We start from the raw sequence: 20,827 nt of genomic DNA on the forward strand, positions 1-20,827 counted from the left end.
AGATACACTCCCTCCTGGACAAGCTCACCGAGACAGTGAGCCTCTTAGGTCATATACTAGATCAAGGTAAGGGCAACCTCAGAGGGGACATACAATAGTTAGACACATTCCCATAAGAAGACAAGCCTCCATTCTGTCCTCCTCCCCTTCTGATATTCTTCATAGCATCACATGGTTTAACAGACACATTCTGTCCTCCTCCCCTTCTGATATTCTTCATAGCATCACATGGTTTAACAGACACATTCTGTCCTCCTCCCCTTCTGATATTCTTCATAGCATCACATGGTTTAACAGACACATTCTGCCCTCCTCCCCTTCTGATATTCTTCATAGCATCACATGGTTTAACAGACACATTCTGTCCTCCTCCCCTTCTGATATTCTTCATAGCATCACATGGTTTAACAGACACATTCTGTCCTCCTCCCCTTCTGATATTCTTCATAGCATCACATGGTTTAACAGACACATTCTGTCCTCCTCCCCTTCTGATATTCTTCATAGCATCACATGGTTTAACAGACACATTGACATATGAAGACAAGCCTGACCTCTCCTCGCCCTAGCAGAGAGGAAGGAATAACTACAAACTTCCACAATTATTTTCCAAAAGAAGACATCCTAATGACATATCTCACATAAGCATTATTATGTAAATAAAACATCTTATTTATCAATGTTACCTAACTAATTCTGATTCTGACGCAACACCTGTTTCTCTGGCCGGTGGACTGTGGTCTCTGGCCGGTGGACTGTGGTCTCTGGCCGGTGGACTGTGGTCTCTGGCCGGTGGACTGTGGTCTCTGGCCGGTGGACTGTGGTCTCTGGCCGGTGGACTGTGGTCTCTGGCCGGTGGACTGTGGTCTCTGGCCGGTGGACTGTGGTCTCTGGCCGGTGGACTGTGGTCTCTGGCCGGTGGACTGTGGTCTCTGGCCGGTGGACTGTGGTCTCTGGCCGGTGGACTGGGGTCTCTGGCCGGTGGACTGGGGTCTCTGGCCGGTGGACTGGGGTCTCTGGCCGGTGGACTGGGGTCTCTGGCCGGTGGACTGGGGTCTCTGGCCGGTGGACTGGGGTCTCTGGCCGGTGGACTGGGGTCTCTGGCCGGTGGACTGTGGTCTCTGGCCGGTGGACTGGGGTCTCTGGCCGGTGGACTGGGGTAGACTGGGGTCTCTGGCCGGTGGACTGGGGTCTCTGGCCGGTGGACTGGGGTCTCTGGCCGGTGGACTGTGGTAGACTGGGGTCTCTGGCCGGTGGACTGGGGTCTCTGGCCGGTGGACTGTGGTAGACTGGGGTCTCTGGCCGGTGGACTGGGGTCTCTGGCCGGTGGACTGTGGTAGACTGGGGTCTCTGGCCGGTGGACTGTGGTCTCTGGCCGGTGGACTGGGGTCTCTGGCCGGTGGACTGGGGTCTCTGGCCGGTGGACTGGGGTCTCTGGCCGGTGGACTGGGGTCTCTGGCCGGTGGACTGGGGTCTCTGGCCGGTGGACTGGGGTCTCTGGCCGGTGGACTGTGGTCTCTGGCCGGTGGACTGGGGTCTCTGGCCGGTGGACTGTGGTCTCTGGCCGGTGGACTGGGGTCTCTGGCCGGTGGACTGGGGTCTCTGGCCGGTGGACTGTGGTCTCTGGCCGGTGGACTGTGGTCTCTGGCCGGTGGACTGTGGTCTCTGGCCGGTGGACTGTGGTCTCTGGCCGGTGGACTGTGGTCTCTGGCCGGTGGACTGGGGTCTCTGGCCGGTGGGACTGGGGTTTCTGGGGTGGAGGGGTCTCTGGCCGGTGGACTGGGGTCTCAAACCCATTTATCTCATCTGACCCCATTACGTGGACTGGGGTAACCCTCCTCCACACACTACTGCTGTGTGGTCTTCCTATGTAGATATATCTATACTGTATCTCTGTCTATACCACTAGGTGGGACCCTCCTCCACACACTACTGCTGTGTGACCCTCCAAACCCAACCATTTATCTCATACTGATCTAACCCTGTTTATACCACTAGGTGGTAACCCTACTCCACACACTACTGCTGTGTGACAAGTTAGACTTCTCTCTCTATGTGTATATATCTATACTGTATCTAACCCTGTTTATACCACTAGGTGGTAACCCTCCTCCACACACTACTGCTGTGTGAAAAGTTAGACTTCTCCACGGCTCTGATCGTCTGTCCTCTCAACACCGTTCTCAACTGGCTCAATGAGTTTGAGAAGTGGCAGTACGGCTTCAAGGACGAGGAGAGTTTAGAGGTACACACTTACTCTGATATACCGGTGTGTGTCTTTATGCTGTCTGTGTGTCTTTACGCTGTCTGTGTGTCTTTACGCTGTCTGTGTGTCTTTACGCTGTCTGTGTGTCTTTACGCTGTCTGTGTGTCTTTACGCTGTCTGTGTGTCTTTACGCTGTCTGTGTGTCTTTACGCTGTCTGTGTGTCTTTACGCTCTCGCTGTCTGTGTGTCTTTACGCTGTCTGTGTGTCTTTACGCTGTCTGTGTCACGCTGTCTGTGTGTCTAGGTGACGCTGTCGGAGCTGGCCACTCTGTGTGTCTTTACGCTCTCTGTGTGTCTTTACGCTCTCTGTGTGTCTTTACGCTGTCTGTGTGTCACGCTGTCTGTGTGAGTCTTTACGCTCTCTGTGTCTTTACGCTCTCTGTGTCTTTACGCTCTGCAGCTGTGGCACGCTGTCTGTGTGATGGAGTCTGTCAATCATGATCAGCGTCTGCTTGGCAGTGGCAGGAGGATGGAGGAATCATGATCATTGGCTATGAGATGTACCGTAACCTCACACAGGGTAGAAACATCAAGAGCAAGAAACTCAAAGAGACCTTCCAGAAGACTCTGGTTGACCCAGGTAGGTAGAGGACACACACACACACATGGTTATTTCTTGTATCCAGTTTCTTCTCAACTCTCTCTACTCTGTGTTGTCTCCCTCCCCAGGCCCAGACTTTGTGATCTGTGATGAGGGCCACATCTTGAAGAACGAGGTGTCGGCCATCTCTAAAGCCATGAACTCCATCAAGACCCGACGGAGAGTGGTGCTCACCGGCACTCCACTGCAGAACAACCTCATAGAGTGTATGTCCATTACTTCCTGTTATATCCAGACCGCTGGCCTACAGGACATTCGGAAATAATTCAGACCCCTGGACTTTTAACACATTACATCCTTACTCTAAAAATTTTTTTTTTTAAAGCCCCCCCCCCCCTCATCATTCTACACATAATGACTAAGCAAAAACAGGTTTAGAAATGTTTGTTAATTCATAAAAAAATACAAAACTGAAAAATCACAAGTACATTTAGTATTCAGATCTTTTACTCAGTACTTTGTTGAAACACCTTTGGCAGCGATTACAGCCTCTAGTCTTCTTGGGTTTGACGCTACAAGCTTGGCACACCTGTATTTGGGGAGTTTCTCCCATTCTTCTCTGCAGATCCTCTTTGGTTGGTGGAGGGCCTAAGCCCTCCCAGGTCCACCCATTGACTGTGCCCCTGCCCAGTCAAGTGTTGTCCTTAAGCCATTTTGCCTCAACTTTGGAAGTATGCTTGGGGTCATTGTCCATTTGGAAGACCAAGCTTTAACTTCCTGACTGATGTCTTGAGATGTTGCTTCAATATATCCACATAATTGTCATTTTTCATGATGCCATCTATTTTGTGGAGTGCATCAGTCCCTCCTGCAGCAAAGCACCCCCACAACATGATGCTGCCACCCCCATGCTTCACGGTTGGGATGGTGTTCTTCAGCTTGCAAGCCTCATTATGGCCAAACAGTTCTATTTTCGTTTCATCAGCAAACCGTAGTCTGGCTTTTTTATGGCGGTTTAGGAGCAGTGGCTTCTTCCTTTCTGAGCGGCCTTTCAGGTTTGTCGATATAGGACTCGTTTTACTGTGGATATAGATACTTCCAATTGACACAAATGATGTCAATTAGCATATCAGAAGCTTCTAAAGCCATGACATCATTTTCTGGAATTTTCCAAGCTGTTTAAAGGAACAGTCACCTTAGTGTATGTAAACTTCTGACTCACTGGAATTGTGATACAGTGAAATAATCTGTCTGTAAACAATTGTTGGAAAAATGCCTTGTGTCTTGCACAAAGCAGATGTCCTAACTGACTTGCCAAAACTATAGTTATCAAGAAATTTGTGGAGTGGTTGAAACATGAGTTTTAATGACCCCAACCTCAGTGTATGTAAACTAGTTTTAATGACTCCAACCTCAGTGTATGTAAACTAGTTTTAATGACTCCAACCTAAGTGGATGTAAACTAGTTTTAATGACTCCAACCTCAGTGTATGTAAACTAGTTTTAATGACTCCAACCTAAGTGTATGTAAACTAGTTTTAATGACTCCAACCTAAGTGTATGTAAACTAGTTTTAATGACCCCAACCTCAGTGTATGTAAACTAGTTTTAATGACTCCAACCTAAGTGGATGTAAACTAGTTTTAATGACTCCAACCTAAGTGTATGTAAACTAGTTTTAATGACCCCAACCTCAGTGTATGTAAACTAGTTTTAATGACTCCAACCTAAGTGTATGTAAACTAGTTTTAATGACTCCAACCTCAGTGTATGTAAACTAGTTTTAATGACCCCAACCTCAGTGTATGTAAACTAGTTTTAATGACTCCAACCTCAGTGTATGTAAACTAGTTTTAATGACTCCAACCTAAGTGTATGTAAACTAGTTTTAATGACCCCAACCTCAGTGTATCTAAACTAGTTTTAATGACCCCAACCTCAGTGTATGTAAACTAGTTTTAATGACTCCAACCTCAGTGTATGTAAACTAGTTTTAATGACCCCAACCTCAGTGTATGTAAACTAGTTTTAATGACCCCAACCTCAGTGTATGTAAACTAGTTTTAATGACTCCAACCTCAGTGTATGTAAACTAGTTTTAATGACCCCAACCTCAGTGTATGTAAACTAGTTTTAATGACTCCAACCTCAGTGTATGTAAACTAGTTTTAATGACTCCAACCTCAGTGTATGTAAACTAGTTTTAATGACCCAACCTCAGTGTATGTAAACTAGTTTTAATGACTCCAACCTCAGTGTATGTAAACTAGTTTTAATGACTCCAACCTCAGTGTACGTAAACTAGTTTTAATGACTCCAACCTCAGTGTATGTAAACTAGTTTTAATGACTCCAACCTCAGTGTATGTAAACTAGTTTTAATGACTCCAACCTAAGTGTATGTAAACTAGTTTTAATGTCTCCAACCTAAGTGGATGTAAACTAGTTTTAATGACTCCAACCTCAGTGTATGTAAACTAGTTTTAATGACTCCAACCTAAGTGGATGTAAACTAGTTTTAATGTCTCCAACCTAAGTGGATGTAAACTAGTTTTAATGACTCCAACCTAAGTGGATGTAAACTAGTTTTAATGTCTCCAACCTAAGTGGATGTAAACTAGTTTTAATGTCTCCAACCTAAGTGGATGTAAACTAGTTTTAATGACCCCAACCTCAGTGTATGTAAACTAGTTTTAATGACCCCAACCTCAGTGTATGTAAACTAGTTTTAATGACTCCAAACTCAGTGTATGTAAACTAGTTTTAATGACCCCAACCTCAGTGTATGTAAACTAGTTTTAATGACTCCAACCTCAGTGTATGTAAACTAGTTTTAATGACTCCAACCTCAGTGTATGTAAACTAGTTTTAATGACCCCAACCTCAGTGTATGTAAACTAGTTTTAATGACTCCAACCTCAGTGTATGTAAACTAGTTTTAATGACTCCAACCTCAGTGTATGTAAACTAGTTTTAATGACTCCAACCTCAGTGTATGTAAACTAGTTTTAATGACTCCAACCTCAGTGTATGTAAACTAGTTTTAATGACTCCAACCTAAGTGTATGTAAACTAGTTTTAATGTCTCCAACCTAAGTGGATGTAAACTAGTTTTAATGACTCCAACCTCAGTGTATGTAAACTAGTTTTAATGACTCCAACCTAAGTGGATGTAAACTAGTTTTAATGTCTCCAACCTAAGTGGATGTAAACTAGTTTTAATGACTCCAACCTAAGTGTATGTAAACTAGTTTTAATGACTCCAACCTAAGTGTATGTAAACTAGTTTTAATGACCCCAACCTCAGTGTATCTAAACTAGTTTTAATGACCCCAACCTCAGTGTATGTAAACTAGTTTTAATGACTCCAACCTCAGTGTATGTAAACTAGTTTTAATGACCCCAACCTCAGTGTATGTAAACTAGTTTTAATGACCCCAACCTCAGTGTATGTAAACTAGTTTTAATGACTCCAACCTAAGTGGATGTAAACTAGTTTTAATGACTCCAACCTAAGTGTATGTAAACTAGTTTTAATGACTCCAACCTCAGTGTATGTAAACTAGTTTTAATGACCCCAACCTCAGTGTATGTAAACTAGTTTTAATGACCCCAACCTCAGTGTATGTAAACTAGTTTTAATGACTCCAACCTAAGTGTATGTAAACTAGTTTTAATGACTCCAACCTAAGTGTATGTAAACTAGTTTTAATGACTCCAACCTCAGTGTATGTAAACTAGTTTTAATGACTCCAACCTCAGTGTATGTAAACTAGTTTTAATGGACTCCAACCTCAGTGTATGTAAACTAGTTTTAATGACCCCAACCTCAGTGTATGTAAACTAGTTTTAATGACTCCAACCTAAGTGGATGTAAACTAGTTTTAATGACTCCAACCTAAGTGGATGTAAACTAGTTTTAATGACCCCAACCTCAGTGTATGTAAACTAGTTTTAATGACCCCAACCTCAGTGTATGTAAACTAGTTTTAATGACCCCAACCTCAGTGTATGTAAACTAGTTTTAATGACTCCAACCTAAGTGGATGTAAACTAGTTTTAATGACTCCAACCTAAGTGGATGTAAACTAGTTTTAATGACCCCAACCTCAGTGTATGTAAACTAGTTTTAATGACCCCAACCTAAGTGTATGTAAACTAGTTTTAATGACTCCAACCTCAGTGTATGTAAACTAGTTTTAATGACTCCAACCTCAGTGTATGTAAACTAGTTTTAATGGACTCCAACCTCAGTGTATGTAAACTAGTTTTAATGACTCCAACCTCAGTGTATGTAAACTAGTTTTAATGACTCCAACCTCAGTGTATGTAAACTAGTTTTAATGACTCCAACCTAAGTGTATGTAAACTAGTTTTAATGACTCCAACCTCAGTGTATGTAAACTAGTTTTAATGACTCCAACCTCAGTGTATGTAAACTAGTTTTAATGACTCCAACCTCAGTGTATGTAAACTAGTTTTAATGACTCCAACCTCAGTGTATGTAAACTAGTTTTAATGACTCCAACCTCAGTGTATGTAAACTAGTTTTAATGACTCCAACCTAAGTGTATGTAAACTTCCGACTTCAACTTTACCTCTGTAAGGTCCTTCAGTGAATTATTGAATTCTAAATTCACATAGAGATGTGAGTTCTAGATATGTCACTGAAAGCAAGTCTGAGCAGAACTGTTCTATGTGAGATAATTCTACGCCTTCGTCAGATTTTTTTTTTTGCACACCAGCTTCAAACAGCTGAAAAAGACAATATTTTGGTTATGGTTATATTTGGTTATATTTTACAGCGGTTTTCGATGGTACAGTGATTCTCTGCGCAACGACGTTTTGCGCAGAGCATTTTGGAAAGATGCAATGGGAAAATACAGTGTTGTGAAATCTCTTAGGAGAGGAGACTCCCAGCTGTAGTCGCTGCCAAAGATGATTCCAACATGTATTGACTCGGTTGAATACTTATAAAATCAAGATGTATTACGGTTTCAATTTTTAATTTTTTTTTTTTTTTAGATATAATTCTACTTTGACATTACCAAGATTGTTGACCAAAAAAAAAATGACAGTGGAATTAACTTTAATGCCACTTCGTAACACAACAAAATGTGAAGAAATCTGAGGGGAGGGTGAATACTTGTCGTGTTGTGTGCCCTTGTCCAGACCACTGCATGGTGAACTTCATCAAGGAGAACCTGCTGGGGTCAGTGAAGGAGTTCAGGAACCGCTTCGTCAACCCCATCCAGAACGGGCAGGCAGCGGACTCCACAGACCAGGATGTACGGATCATGAAGAAGAGGGCCCACATCCTCTACGAGATGCTCAATGGATGTGTTCAGGTAACACTGTTGTAACACTATATAACACTGTGATGTTCGCCTCATAAAGGATAGCTCACGTCCTCTATAACATGGATGTGTTCAGGTAACACTGATGTTCGCCTCATAAAGGATAGCTCACGTTCTCTCTGCTCTCTCTCTCTGCTCTTTCTCTGCTCTCTCTCCTCTCTGCTCTCTCTCTGCTCTCTCTCCTCTGCTCTTTCTCTGCTCTCTCTCCTCTGCTCTTTCTCTGCTCTCTCTCCTCTGCTCTTTCTCTGCTCTCTCTCCTCTGCTCTTTCTCCTCTTTCTCTGCTCTCCCTCCTCTTTCTCTCCTCTCTCTCTGCTCTCTCTCCTCTTTCTCTCCTCTTTCTCTGCTCTCTCTCCTCTCTGCTCTTTCTCTGCTCTTTCTCTGCTCTCTCCTCTCTCCTCTTTCTCTGCTCTCTCTCTGCTCTCTCTCTGCTCTTTCTCTGCTCTCTCCTCTCTCCTCTTTCTCTGCTCTCTCTCCTCTGCTCTTTCTCCTCTCTCTCTCCTCTCTCTCTGCTCTCTCTCTGCTCTCTCTCTGCTCTCTCTCTGCTTTTTCTCTCCTCTTTCTCTGCTCTCGTTCTCTGCTCTTCTCCTCTTTCTCTCCTCTCTTTCTGCTCTCTCTCTGCTCTTTCTCTCCTCTTTCTCTGCTCTCTCTCCAGAGAAGAGACTACTCTGCCCTGACCAAGTTCCTGCCTCCTAAACATGAGTACGTTGTGTCCGTCAGAGTCACGCCCATCCAGTGTACTCTATACCGACACTACCTGGAGCACTTAACAGGTACACACTAACCCCTACCTTACCTAGTGTACACTACAGATCCTACCTGGAGGATTGTACTTCTGTGTGTTTTAAGAGGGAGAGAAGGAGGTTACCAGAGGTCTGGTCTCTAATCTAAACGGTTCAATATAACCCAGAGGTCTGGTCTCTAGTCTAAACGGTTCAATATGACCCAGAGGTCTGGTCTCTAGTCTAAACGGTTCAATATGACCCAGAGGTCTGGTCTCTAATCTAAACGGTTCAATATGACCCAGAGGTCTGGTCTCTAGTCTAAACGGTTCAATATGACCCATATTACCAGAGGTCTGGTCTCTAGTCTAAACGGTTCAATATGACCCAGAGGTCTGGTCTCTAGTCTAAACGGTTCAATATGACCCAGAGGTCTGGTCTCTAATCTAAACGGTTCAATATGACCCATATTACCAGAGGTCTGGTCTCTAGTCTAAACGGTTCAATATGACCCAGAGGTCTGGTCTCTAATCTAAACGGTTCAATATGACCCAGAGGTCTGGTCTCTAATCTAAATGGTTCAATATGACCCAGAGGTCTGGTCTCTAGTCTAAACGGTTCAATATGACCCAGAGGTCTGGTCTCTAGTCTAAACGGTTCAATATGACCCATATTACCAGAGGTCTGGTCTCTAGTCTAAACGGTTCAATATGACCCAGAGGTCTGGTCTCTAGTCTAAACGGTTCAATATGACCCATATTACCAGAGGTCTGGTCTCTAGTCTAAACGGTTCAATATGACCCAGAGGTCTGGTCTCTAATCTAAACGGTTCAATATGACCCAGAGGTCTGGTCTCTAGTCTAAACGGTTCAATATGACCCATATTACCAGAGGTCTGGTCTCTAGTCTAAACGGTTCAATATGACCCAGAGGTCTGGTCTCTAATCTAAACAGTTCAATATGTTCCCACAGCATGATGCTGCCACCACCATGCTTCACCGTAGGGATGGTGCAAGGTTTCCTCCAGACATGATGCTGCCACCACCATGCTTCACCGTAGGGATGGTGCAAGGTTTCCTCAAGACATGATGCTGCCACCACCATGCTTCACCGTAGGGATGGTGCAAGGTTTCCTCCAGACATGATGCTGCCACCACCATGCTTCACCGTAGGGATGGTGCAAGGTTTCCTCCAGACATGATGCTGCCACCACCATGCTTCACCGTAGGGATGGTGCAAGGTTTCCTCAAGACATGATGCTGCCACCACCATGCTTCACCGTAGGGATGGTGCAAGGTTTCCTCCAGACATGATGCTGCCACCACCATGCTTCACCGTAGGGATGGTGCAAGGTTTCGTCCTGACGTGATGCTTGGCATTCAGGCCAAAGAGCTCGATCTTGGTTTCATCAGACCAGATAATCTTGTTTCTCATGGTCTGAGAGTCCTTTAGGTGCCTTTTGGCAAACTCCAAGTGGGTTGTCATGTGCCTTTTACTGAGCAGTGGCTTCCGTCTGGCCACTCTACCATAAAAGCCTGATTGGTGGAGTGCTGGAGAGATGATTGTCCTTCTGGAAGGTTCTCCCATCTCCACAGAGGAACTCTAGAGCTCGATTGCGCAGTTTGGCCGGGCGACCAGCTCTTGGAAGAGTCTTGGTGGTTCCAAATGTCTTCCATTTAAGAATGATTGAGGCTATTGTGTTCTTGGGGGACCTTCAATGCTGCAGGAATGTTTTGGCACGCTTCCCCAGATCTGCGCCTCGACACAATCCTGTCTCGGAGCTCTACGGACCATTCCTTCGACCTCATGGTTTGGTTTTTTGCTCTGACATGCACTGTCAACTGTGAGACCTTATGTAGACAGACGTGTGTGTGCCTTTCCAAATCAAGTCCAATCAATTGAATTTACTACAGTTGGACTCCCAAGTTGTAGAAACATCTCAATGATCAATGGAAACAGGATGCAACTGAGCTCAAATACAAGTCTCAAAGGAAAGGGTCTGAATACTTATGTAAATAAATTATTTTTGTTTTTTATTTGTAATTTGCGTAACATTTGAAACCAGTTTTTTTTCTCCCATTCGTGTACATTTAATTTAACGTTTAAAAATCCAGGTTTCTGTCTCTTTCAGTCGTCTCTTACGTTGTTCTGGTGTTGATGTGAAGGAGTGGTACCTTACTCGGCTGTGGTTGGTTTGACACACATGTTCTCTCTCTCTCCTCTCTCTCTCTGCGTGTGTCTGGGGCAGGTACGGGGAACGTGGTGGAGGGGGGTCGGGGTCGAGCCGGCACCAAACTCTTCCAGGACTTCCAGATGCTCAGTAGAATCTGGACCCATCCCTGGTGCCTGCAGCTGGACTACATCAGCAAGGAAAACAAGGTACATACAGACGGACTCACACACACTCATCAGCTAAGAAAACAGGTTGAGGGGAACGAGACGGGTCTGTATCAGCTGCCCCAACCCCACTAACCGACACGCTTCACTAAACCCCAGGAGAACATACTAACACGCTTCACTAAACCCCAGGAGAACATACTAACACGCTTCACTAAACCCCAGGAGAACATACTAACACGCTACACTAAACCCCAGGAGAACATACTAACACGCTTCACTAAACCCCAGGAGAACATACTAACACGCTTCACTAAACCCCAGGAGAACATACTAACACGCTACACTAAACCCCAGGAGAACATACTAACACGCTACACTAAACCCCAGGAGAACATACTAACACGCTTCACTAAACCCCAGGAGAACATACTAACACGCTACACTAAACCCCAGGAGAACATAGTGACACGCTACACTAAACCCCAGGAGAACATACTAACACGCTTCACTAAACCCCAGGAGAACATACTAACACGCTTCACTAAACCCCAGGAGAACATATTAACACGCTTCACTAAACCCCAGGAGAACATATTAACACGCTTCACTAAACCCCAGGAGAACATACTAACACGCTACACTAAACCCCAGGAGAACATACTAACACGCTACACTAAACCCCAGGAGAACATATTAACACGCTTCACTAAACCCCAGGAGAACATATTAACACGCTTCACTAAACCCCAGGAGAACATACTAACACGCTTCACTAAACCCCAGGAGAACATATTAACACGCTTCACTAAACCCCAGGAGAACATACTAACACGCTACACTAAACCCCAGGAGAACATACTAACACGCTACACTAAACCCCAGGAGAACATATTAACACGCTTCACTAAACCCCAGGAGAACATATTAACACGCTTCACTAAACCCCAGGAGAACATACTAACACGCTACACTAAACCCCAGGAGAACATACTAACACGCTACACTAAACCCCAGGAGAACATACTAACACGCTTCACTAAACCCCAGGAGAACATACTAACACGCTACACTAAACCCCAGGAGAACATACTAACACGCTACACTAAACCCCAGGAGAACATACTAACACGCTACACTAAACCCCAGGAGAACATACTAACACGCTACACTAAACCCCAGGAGAACATATTAACACGCTTCACTAAACCCCAGGAGAACATACTAACACGCTACACTAAACCCCAGGAGAACATACTAACACGCTTCACTAAACCCCAGGAGAACATACTAACACGCTACACTAAACCCCAGGAGAACATACTAACACGCTTCACTAAACCCCAGGAGAACATACTAACACGCTACACTAAACCCCAGGAGAACATACTAACACGCCTCACTCAACCCCAGGAGAACATATTAACACGCTACACTAAACCCCAGGAGAACATATTAACACGCTTCACTAAACCCCAGGAGAACATACTAACACGCTACACTAAACCCCAGGAGAACATATTAACACGCTTCACTAAACCCCAGGAGAACATACTAACACGCTACACTAAACCCCAGGAGAACATACTAACACGCTACACTAAACCCCAGGAGAACATACTAACACGCTACACTAAACCCCAGGAGAACATACTAACACGCTACACTAAACCCCAGGAGAACATACTAACACGCTACACTAAACCCCAGGAGAACATACTAACACGCTACACTAAACCCCAGGAGAACATACTAACACGCTACACTAAACCCCAGGAGAAAAATACTAACACGCTACACTAAACCCCAGGAGAACATACTAACACGCTACACTAAACCCCAGGAGAACATACTAACACGCTACACTAAACCCCAGGAGAACATACTAACACGCTACACTAAACCCCAGGAGAAAAATACTAACACGCTACACTAAACCCCAGGTGAAAATACTAACACGCTACACTAAACCCCAGGAGAACATACTAACACGCTACACTAAACCCCAGGAGAACATACTAACACGCTACACTAAACCCCAGGAGAACATACTAACACGCTACACTAAACCCCAGGAGAAAAATACTAACACGCTACACTAAACCCCAGGAGAAAAATACTAACACGCTACACTAAACCCCAGGAGAAAAATACTAACACGCTACACTAAACCCCAGGAGAAAATACTAACACGCTACACTAAACCCCAGGAGAAAAATACTAACACGCTACACTAAACCCCAGGAGAAAATACTAACACGCTACACTAAACCCCAGGAGAAAAATACTAACACGCTACACTAAACCCCAGGAGAAAAATACTAACACGCTACACTAAACCCCAGGAGAAAATACTAACACGCTACACTAAACCCCAGGAGAAAAATACTAACACGCTACACTAAACCCCAGGAGAACATACTAACACGCTACACTAAACCCCAGGAGAACATACTAACACGCTACACTAAACCCCAGGAGAACATACTAACACGCTACACTAAACCCCAGGAGAACATACTGACACGCTACACTAAACCCCAGGAGAACATACTGACACGCTACACTAAACCCCAGGAGAACACTAAACCCCAGGAGAACATACTGACACGCTACACTAAACCCCAGGAGAACATACTGACACGCTACACTAAACCCCAGGAGAACATACTAACGACAGGAGCTACACTAAACCCCAGGAGAACATACTAACGCTACACTAAAGCTACACTAAACCCCAGGAGAACATACTAACACGCTACACTAAACCCCAGGAGAACATACTAACACGCTACACTAAACCCCAGGAGAACATACTAACACGCTACACTAAACCCCAGGAGAACATACTAACACGCTACACTAAACCCCAGGAGAACATACTAACACGCTACACTAAACCCCAGGAGAACATACTAACACGCTACACTAAACCCCAGGAGAACATACTAACACGCTACACTAAACCCCAGGAGAACATACTAACACGCTACACTAAACCCCAGGAGAACATACTAACACGCTACACTAAACCCCAGGAGAACATACTAACACGCTACACTAAACCCCAGGAGAACATACTAACACGCTACACTAAACCCCAGGAGAACATACTAACACGCTACACTAAACCCCAGGAGAACATACTAACACGCTAACACTAAACCCCAGGAGAACATACTGACACGCCACACTAAACCCCAGGAGAACATATTGACACGCCACACTAAACCCCAGGAGAACATACTGACACGCTACACTAAACCCCAGGAGAACATACTAACACGCTACACTCAACCCCAGGAGAACATACTAACACGCTACACTAAACCCCAGGAGAACATACTAACACGCTTCACTAAACCCCAGGAGAACATATTAACACGCTACACTAAACCCCAGGAGAACATATTAACACGCTACACTAAACCCCAGGAGAACATACTAACACGCTACACTAAACCCCAGGAGAACATACTAACACGCTACACTAAACCCCAGGAGAACATACTAACACGCTACACTAAACCCCAGGAGAACATACTAACACGCTACACTCAACCCCAGGAGAACATACTAACACGCTACACTAAACCCCAGGAGAACATACTAACACGCTTCACTAAACCCCAGGAGAACATACTAACACGCTACACTAAACCCCAGGAGAACATAGTGACACGCTACACTAAACCCCAGGAGAACATAGTGACACGCTACACTAAACCCCAGGAGAACATACTGACACGCTTCACTAAACCCCAGGAGAACATACTAACACGCTACACTAAACCCCAGGAGAACATACTAACACGCTACACTAAACCCCAGGAGAACATACTAACACGCTACACTAAACCCCAGGAGAACATACTAACACGCTTCACTAAACCCCAGGAGAACATACTAACACGCTACACTAAACCCCAGGAGAACATACTAACACGCTACACTAAACCCCAGGAGAACATACTAACACGCTACACTAAACCCCAGGAGAACATATTAACACGCTACACTAAACCCCAGGAGAACATACTAACACGCTACACTAAACCCCAGGAGAACATATTAACACGCCACACTAAACCCCAGGAGAACATATTAACACGCTACACTAAACCCCAGGAGAACATACTAACACGCTACACTCAACCTCAGGAGAACATACTAACACGCTACACTAAACCCCAGGAGAACATACTAACACGCTACACTAAACCCCAGGAGAACATACTAACACGCTTCACTAAACCCCAGGAGAACATATTAACACGCTTCACTAAACCCCAGGAGAACATACTAAGGGGGGAGGCTGACTGTGTCTTAGGGGGAGGCTGACTGTGTCTTAGGGGGGAGGCTGACTGTGTCTTAGGGGGAGGCTGACTGTGTCTTAGGGGGAGGCTGACTGTGTCTTAGGGGGAGGCTGACTGTGTCTTAGGGGGAGGCTGACTGTGTCTTAGGGGAGGCTGACTGTGTCTTAGGGGGAGGCTGACTGTGTCTTAGGGGGAGGCTGACTGTGTCTTAGGGGGGAGGCTGACTGTGTCTTAGGGGGGGGAGGCTGACTGTGTCTTAGGGGGAGGCTGACTGTGTCTTAGGGGGAGGCTGACTGTGTCTTAGGGGGAGGCTGACTGTGTCTTAGGGGGAGGCTGACTGTGTCTTAGGGGGAGGCTGACTGTGTCTTAGGGGGAGGCTGACTGTGTCTTAGGGGGGAGGCTGACTGTGTCTTAGGGGGGGGAGGCTGACTGTGTCTTAGGGGGAGGCTGACTGTGTCTTAGGGGGGAGGCTGACTGTGTCTTAGGGGGAGGCTGACTGTGTCTTAGGGGGAGGCTGACTGTGTCTTAGGGGGGGGAGGCTGACTGTGTCTTAGGGGGAGGCTGACTGTGTCTTAGGGGGGGAGTCTTAGGGGGAGGCTGACTGTGTCTTACTGGGGGAGGCTGACTGTGTCTTAGGGGGAGGCTGACTGTGTCTTAGGGGGAGGCTGACTGTGTCTTAGGGGGAGGCTGACTGTGTCTTAGGGGGAGGCTGACTGTGTCTTAGGGGGAGGCTGACTGTGTCTTAGGGGGAGGCTGACTGTGTCTTAGGGGGAGGCTGACTGTGTCTTAGGGGGAGGCTGACTGTGTCTTAGGGGGAGGCTGACTGTGTCTTAGGGGGAGGCTGACTGTGTCTTAGGGGGAGGCTGACTGTGTCTTAGGGGGAGGCTGACTGTGTCTTAGGGGGAGGCTGACTGTGTCTTAGGGGGAGGCTGACTGTGTCTTAGGGGGAGGCTGACTGTGTCTTAGGGGGAGGCTGACTGTGTCTTAGGGGGAGGCTGACTGTGTCTTAGGGGGAGGCTGACTGTGTCTTAGGGGGAGGCTGACTGTGTCTTAGGGGGAGGCTGACTGTGTCTTAGGGGGGCTGACTGTGTCTTAGGGGGGCTGACTGTGTCTTAGGGGGCTGACTGTGTCTTAGGGGGGGCTGACTGTGTCTTGGACTGGGGCTGACTGTGTCTTGGACTGGGGCTGACTGTGTCTTACTGGGGGGGCTGACTGTGTCTTAGGGGGGCTGACTGTGTCTCAGGGGGGCTTGACTGTGTCTTAGGGGGCTTGACTGTGTCTTAGGGGGGCTGAATGACTGTGTCTTAGGGGGCTGACTGTGTCTTAGGGGGGCTGACTGTGTCTTAGGGGGCTGACTGTGTCTTAGACTGGGACTGACTGTGTCTTAGGGGGGCTGACTGTGTCTTAGGGGGGCTGACTGTGTCTTGGGGGGCTGACTGTGTCTTAGGTGGGGCTGACTGTGTCTTAGGTGGGGCTGACTGTGTCTTAGGTGGGGCTGACTGTGTCTTAGACTGGGGCTGACTGTGTCTTAGACTGGGGCTGACTGTGTCTTAGACTGGGGCTGACTGTGTCTTAGGGGGGGGGGGCTGACTGTCTTAGGGGGATGACTGTGTTTTTTTAGAGGGGGCTGACTGTGTCTTAGGGGGGGGCTGACTGTGTCTTGGGGGCTGACTGTGTCTTGGGGGGCTGACTGTGTCTTGGGGGGCTGACTGTGTCTTACTGGGGGAGGCTGACTGTGTCTTAGGGGGAGGCTGACTGTGTCTTAGGGGAGGCTGACTGTGTCTTAGGGGGAGGCTGACTGTGTCTTAGGGGGAGGCTGACTGTGTCTTAGGGGGAGGCTGACTGTGTCTTAGGGGGAGGCTGACTGTGTCTTAGGGGGGGGAGGCTGACTGTGTCTTAGGGGGAGGCTGACTGTGTCTTAGGGGGAGGCTGACTGTGTCTTAGGGGGGAGGCTGACTGTGTCTTAGGGGGAGGCTGACTGTGTCTTAGGGGGAGGCTGACTGTGTCTTAGGGGGAGGCTGACTGTGTCTTAGGGGGAGGCTGACTGTGTCTTAGGGGGAGGCTGACTGTGTCTTAGGGGGAGGCTGACTGTGTCTTAGGGGGAGGCTGACTGTGTCTTAGGGGGAGGCTGACTGTGTCTTAGGGGGAGGCTGACTGTGTCTTAGGGGGAGGCTGACTGTGTCTTAGGGGGAGGCTGACTGTGTCTTAGGGGGAGGCTGACTGTGGGGGAGGCTGACTGTGTCTTAGGGGGAGGCTGACTGTGGGGAGGCTGACTGTGTCTTAGGGGGAGGCTGACTGTGTCTTAGGGGGGAGGCTGACTGTGTCTTAGGGGGAGGCTGACTGTGTCTTAGGGGGAGGCTGACTGTGTCTTAGGGGGAGGCTGACTGTGTCTTAGGGGGAGGCTGACTGTGTCTTAGGGGGAGGCTGACTGTGTCTTAGGGGGAGGCTGACTGTGTCTTAGGGGGAGGCTGACTGTGTCTTAGGGGGAGGCTGACTGTGTCTTAGGGGGAGGCTGACTGTGTCTTAGGGGGGAGGCTGACTGTGTCTTAGGGGGAGGCTGACTGTGTCTTAGGGGGAGGCTGACTGTGTCTTAGGGGGAGGCTGACTGTGTCTTAGGGGGGCTGACTGTGTCTTGGACTGGGGCTGACTGTGTCTTGGACTGGGGCTGACTGTGTCTCAGGGGGGCTTGACTGTGTCTTAGGGGGGGCTGACTGTGTCTTAGGGGGGGGCTGACTGTGTCTTAGGGGGGGGGCTGACTGTGTCCTAGGGGGCTGACTGTGTCTTGGACTGGGACTGTCTGTGTCTTAGGGGGGGCTGACTGTGTCTTAGGGGGGCTGACTGTGTCTCAGGGGGGCTGACTGTGTCTTAGGGGGGGCTGACTGTGTCTTAGGGGGGCTGACTGTGTCTCAGGGGGGCTGACTGTGTCTTAGGGGGCTGACTGTGTCTTAGGGGGGCTGACTGTGTCTTAGGGGGGCTGACTGTGTCTTAGGGGGCTGACTGTGTCTTAGGGGGGGCTGACTGTGTCTTAGGGGGGGCTGACTGTGTCTTAGGGGGGCTGACTGTGTCTTAGGGGGCTGACTGTGTCCTAGGGGGGCTGACTGTGTCTTAGACTGGGACTGACTGTGTCTTAGGGGGGGGCTGACTGTGTCTTGGGGGGCTGACTGTGTCTTAGGGGGGGCTGACTGTGTCTTAGGTGGGGCTGACTGTGTCTTAGGTGGGGCTGACTGTGTCTTAGGTGGGGCTGACTGTGTCTTAGACTGGGGCTGACTGTGTCTTAGGGGGGGGGCTGACTGTGTCTTGGGGGGCTGACTGTCTTAGGGGGGATGACTGTGTTTTTAGAGGGGGCTGACTGTGTCTTGGGGGGCTGACTGTGTCTTGGGGGGCTGACTGTGTCTTGGGGGCTGACTGTGTCTTAGGTGGGGGCTGACTGTGTCTTGGGGGAGGGGGCTGACTGTGTCTTTGGGGGAAGGGGGCTGACTGTGTCTTGGGGAAGGGGGCTGACTGTGTCTTGGGGAAGGGGGCTGACTGTGTCTTGGGGGGGGAGGGGGCTGACTGTGTCTTGGGGAGGGGGCTGACTGTGTCTTAGGGGGGGACTGGGGGCTGACTGTGTCTTAGGGGGGGGGGCTGACTGTGTCTTAGGGGAGGGGGGCGGACTGTGTCTTGGGGGCGGACTGTGTCTTGGTGTGTCTTAGGGGGGCTAACTGTGTCTAAGGGGGTGACTGTGTTTTTAGAGGGGGCTGACTGTCTTAGACTGGGGCTGACTGTCTTAGACTGGGGCTGACTGTGTCTTAGGTGGGGGCTGACTGTGTCTTAGGGGGGGGCTGACTGTGTCTTGGGGGGCTGACTGTGTCTTGGGGGGCTGACTGTGTCTTGGGGGGCTGACTGTGTCTTGGGGGGCTGACTGTGTCTTGGGGGAAGGGGGGCTGACTGTGTCTTGGGGGAAGGGGGCTGACTGTGTCTTGGGGAAGGGGGCTGACTGTGTCTTGGGGAAGGGGGCTGACTGTGTCTTGGGGAAGGGGGCTGACTGTGTCTTGAGGGGGCTGACTCTGTCTTAGGGGGGCTGACTGTGTCTTAGGGGGGCTGACTGTGTCTTAGGGGGGCTGACTGTGTCTTAGGGGGCTGACTGTGTCTTAGGGGGCTGACTGTGTCTTAGGGGGGCTGACTGTGTCTTGGGGGGAGGGGGCTGACTGTGTCTTGGGGGAAGGGGGGCTGACTGTGTCTTGGGGAAGGGGGCTGACTGTGTCTTGGGGAGGGGGCTGACTGTGTCTTGGGGAGGGGGGCGGACTGTGTCTTGGGGGGCGGACTGTGTCTTGGTGTGTCTTAGGGGGCTAACTGTGTCTAAGGGGGCTGACTGTCTTAAGGGGGGTGACTGTGTTTTTAGAGGGGGCTGACTGTGTCTTAGGTGGGGGCTGACTGTGTCTTAGGTGGGGGCTGACTGTGTCTTGGGGGGCTGACTGTGTCTTGGGGGGCTGACTGTGTCTTAGGTGGGGGCTGACTGTGTCTTGGGGGGCTGACTGTGTCTTGGGGGGCTGACTGTGTCTTGAGGGGGCTGACTCTGTCTTAGGGGGGGCTGACTGTCTTGGGGGGCTGACTGTGTCTTAGGGGGGCTGACTGTGTCTTAGGGGGCTGACTGTCTTAGGGGGGCTGACTGTGCCTTAGGGTGGGGGGCTTACTGTGTGTCTTGTGTTTTAGGGGTACTTTGACGAGGACAGCATGGAGGAGTTCATCGCCTCGGAGACCGAGGAATCTTCTTTAAGCATGACCTCTGAGGACGAGAAACAGAAAAAGTAATTTTCAGGGACACAATCTCGTCACTTTTCGGCGATATTTGCCATCGTTGATCCATGAAAAATAATGGTGCATCACCCACTGAGCTGTAACAGAGGCCCAGAGTATCACCCACTGAGCTGTAACAGAGGCCCAGAGTATCACCCACTGAGCTATAAGAGGCCCAGAGTATCACCCACTGAGCTATAGAGGCCCAGAGTATCACCCACTGAGCTATAAAAGAGGCCCAGAGTATCACCCACTGAGCTATAAGAGGCCCAGAGTATCACCCACTGAGCTATAAGAGGCCCAGAGTATCACCCACTGAGCTATAAGAGGCCCAGAGTATCACCCACTGAGCTATAAGAGGCCCAGAGTATCACCCACTGAGCTATAAGAGGCCCAGAGTATCACCCACTGAGCTATAAGAGGCCCAGAGTATCACCCATTGAGCTATAAGAGGCCCAGAGTATCACCCATTGAGCTATAAGAGGCCCAGAGTATCACCCACTGAGCTATAAGAG

At 48.3% G+C, this 20,827-nt stretch overlaps 1 protein-coding gene across 1 annotated transcript in view; it reads left to right on the top strand.

Annotated features, from left to right (window-relative positions):
* Window positions 1–20,827, top strand: part of LOC118383367 (transcriptional regulator ATRX-like) — a 111,871-nt gene that overhangs the window by 39,335 nt on the left and 51,709 nt on the right. Inside the window, 7 exon segments of the mRNA XM_052486944.1 lie at window positions 2,099–2,273; window positions 2,712–2,846; window positions 2,936–3,073; window positions 7,979–8,154; window positions 8,817–8,934; window positions 11,132–11,262; window positions 20,229–20,323. Coding sequence (XP_052342904.1) covers window positions 2,099–2,273; window positions 2,712–2,846; window positions 2,936–3,073; window positions 7,979–8,154; window positions 8,817–8,934; window positions 11,132–11,262; window positions 20,229–20,323 — 968 coding nt within the window.

Source organism: Oncorhynchus keta, chromosome 30, assembly GCF_023373465.1.
Source record: "Oncorhynchus keta strain PuntledgeMale-10-30-2019 chromosome 30, Oket_V2, whole genome shotgun sequence".
Lineage (NCBI taxonomy): Eukaryota > Metazoa > Chordata > Actinopteri > Salmoniformes > Salmonidae > Oncorhynchus > Oncorhynchus keta.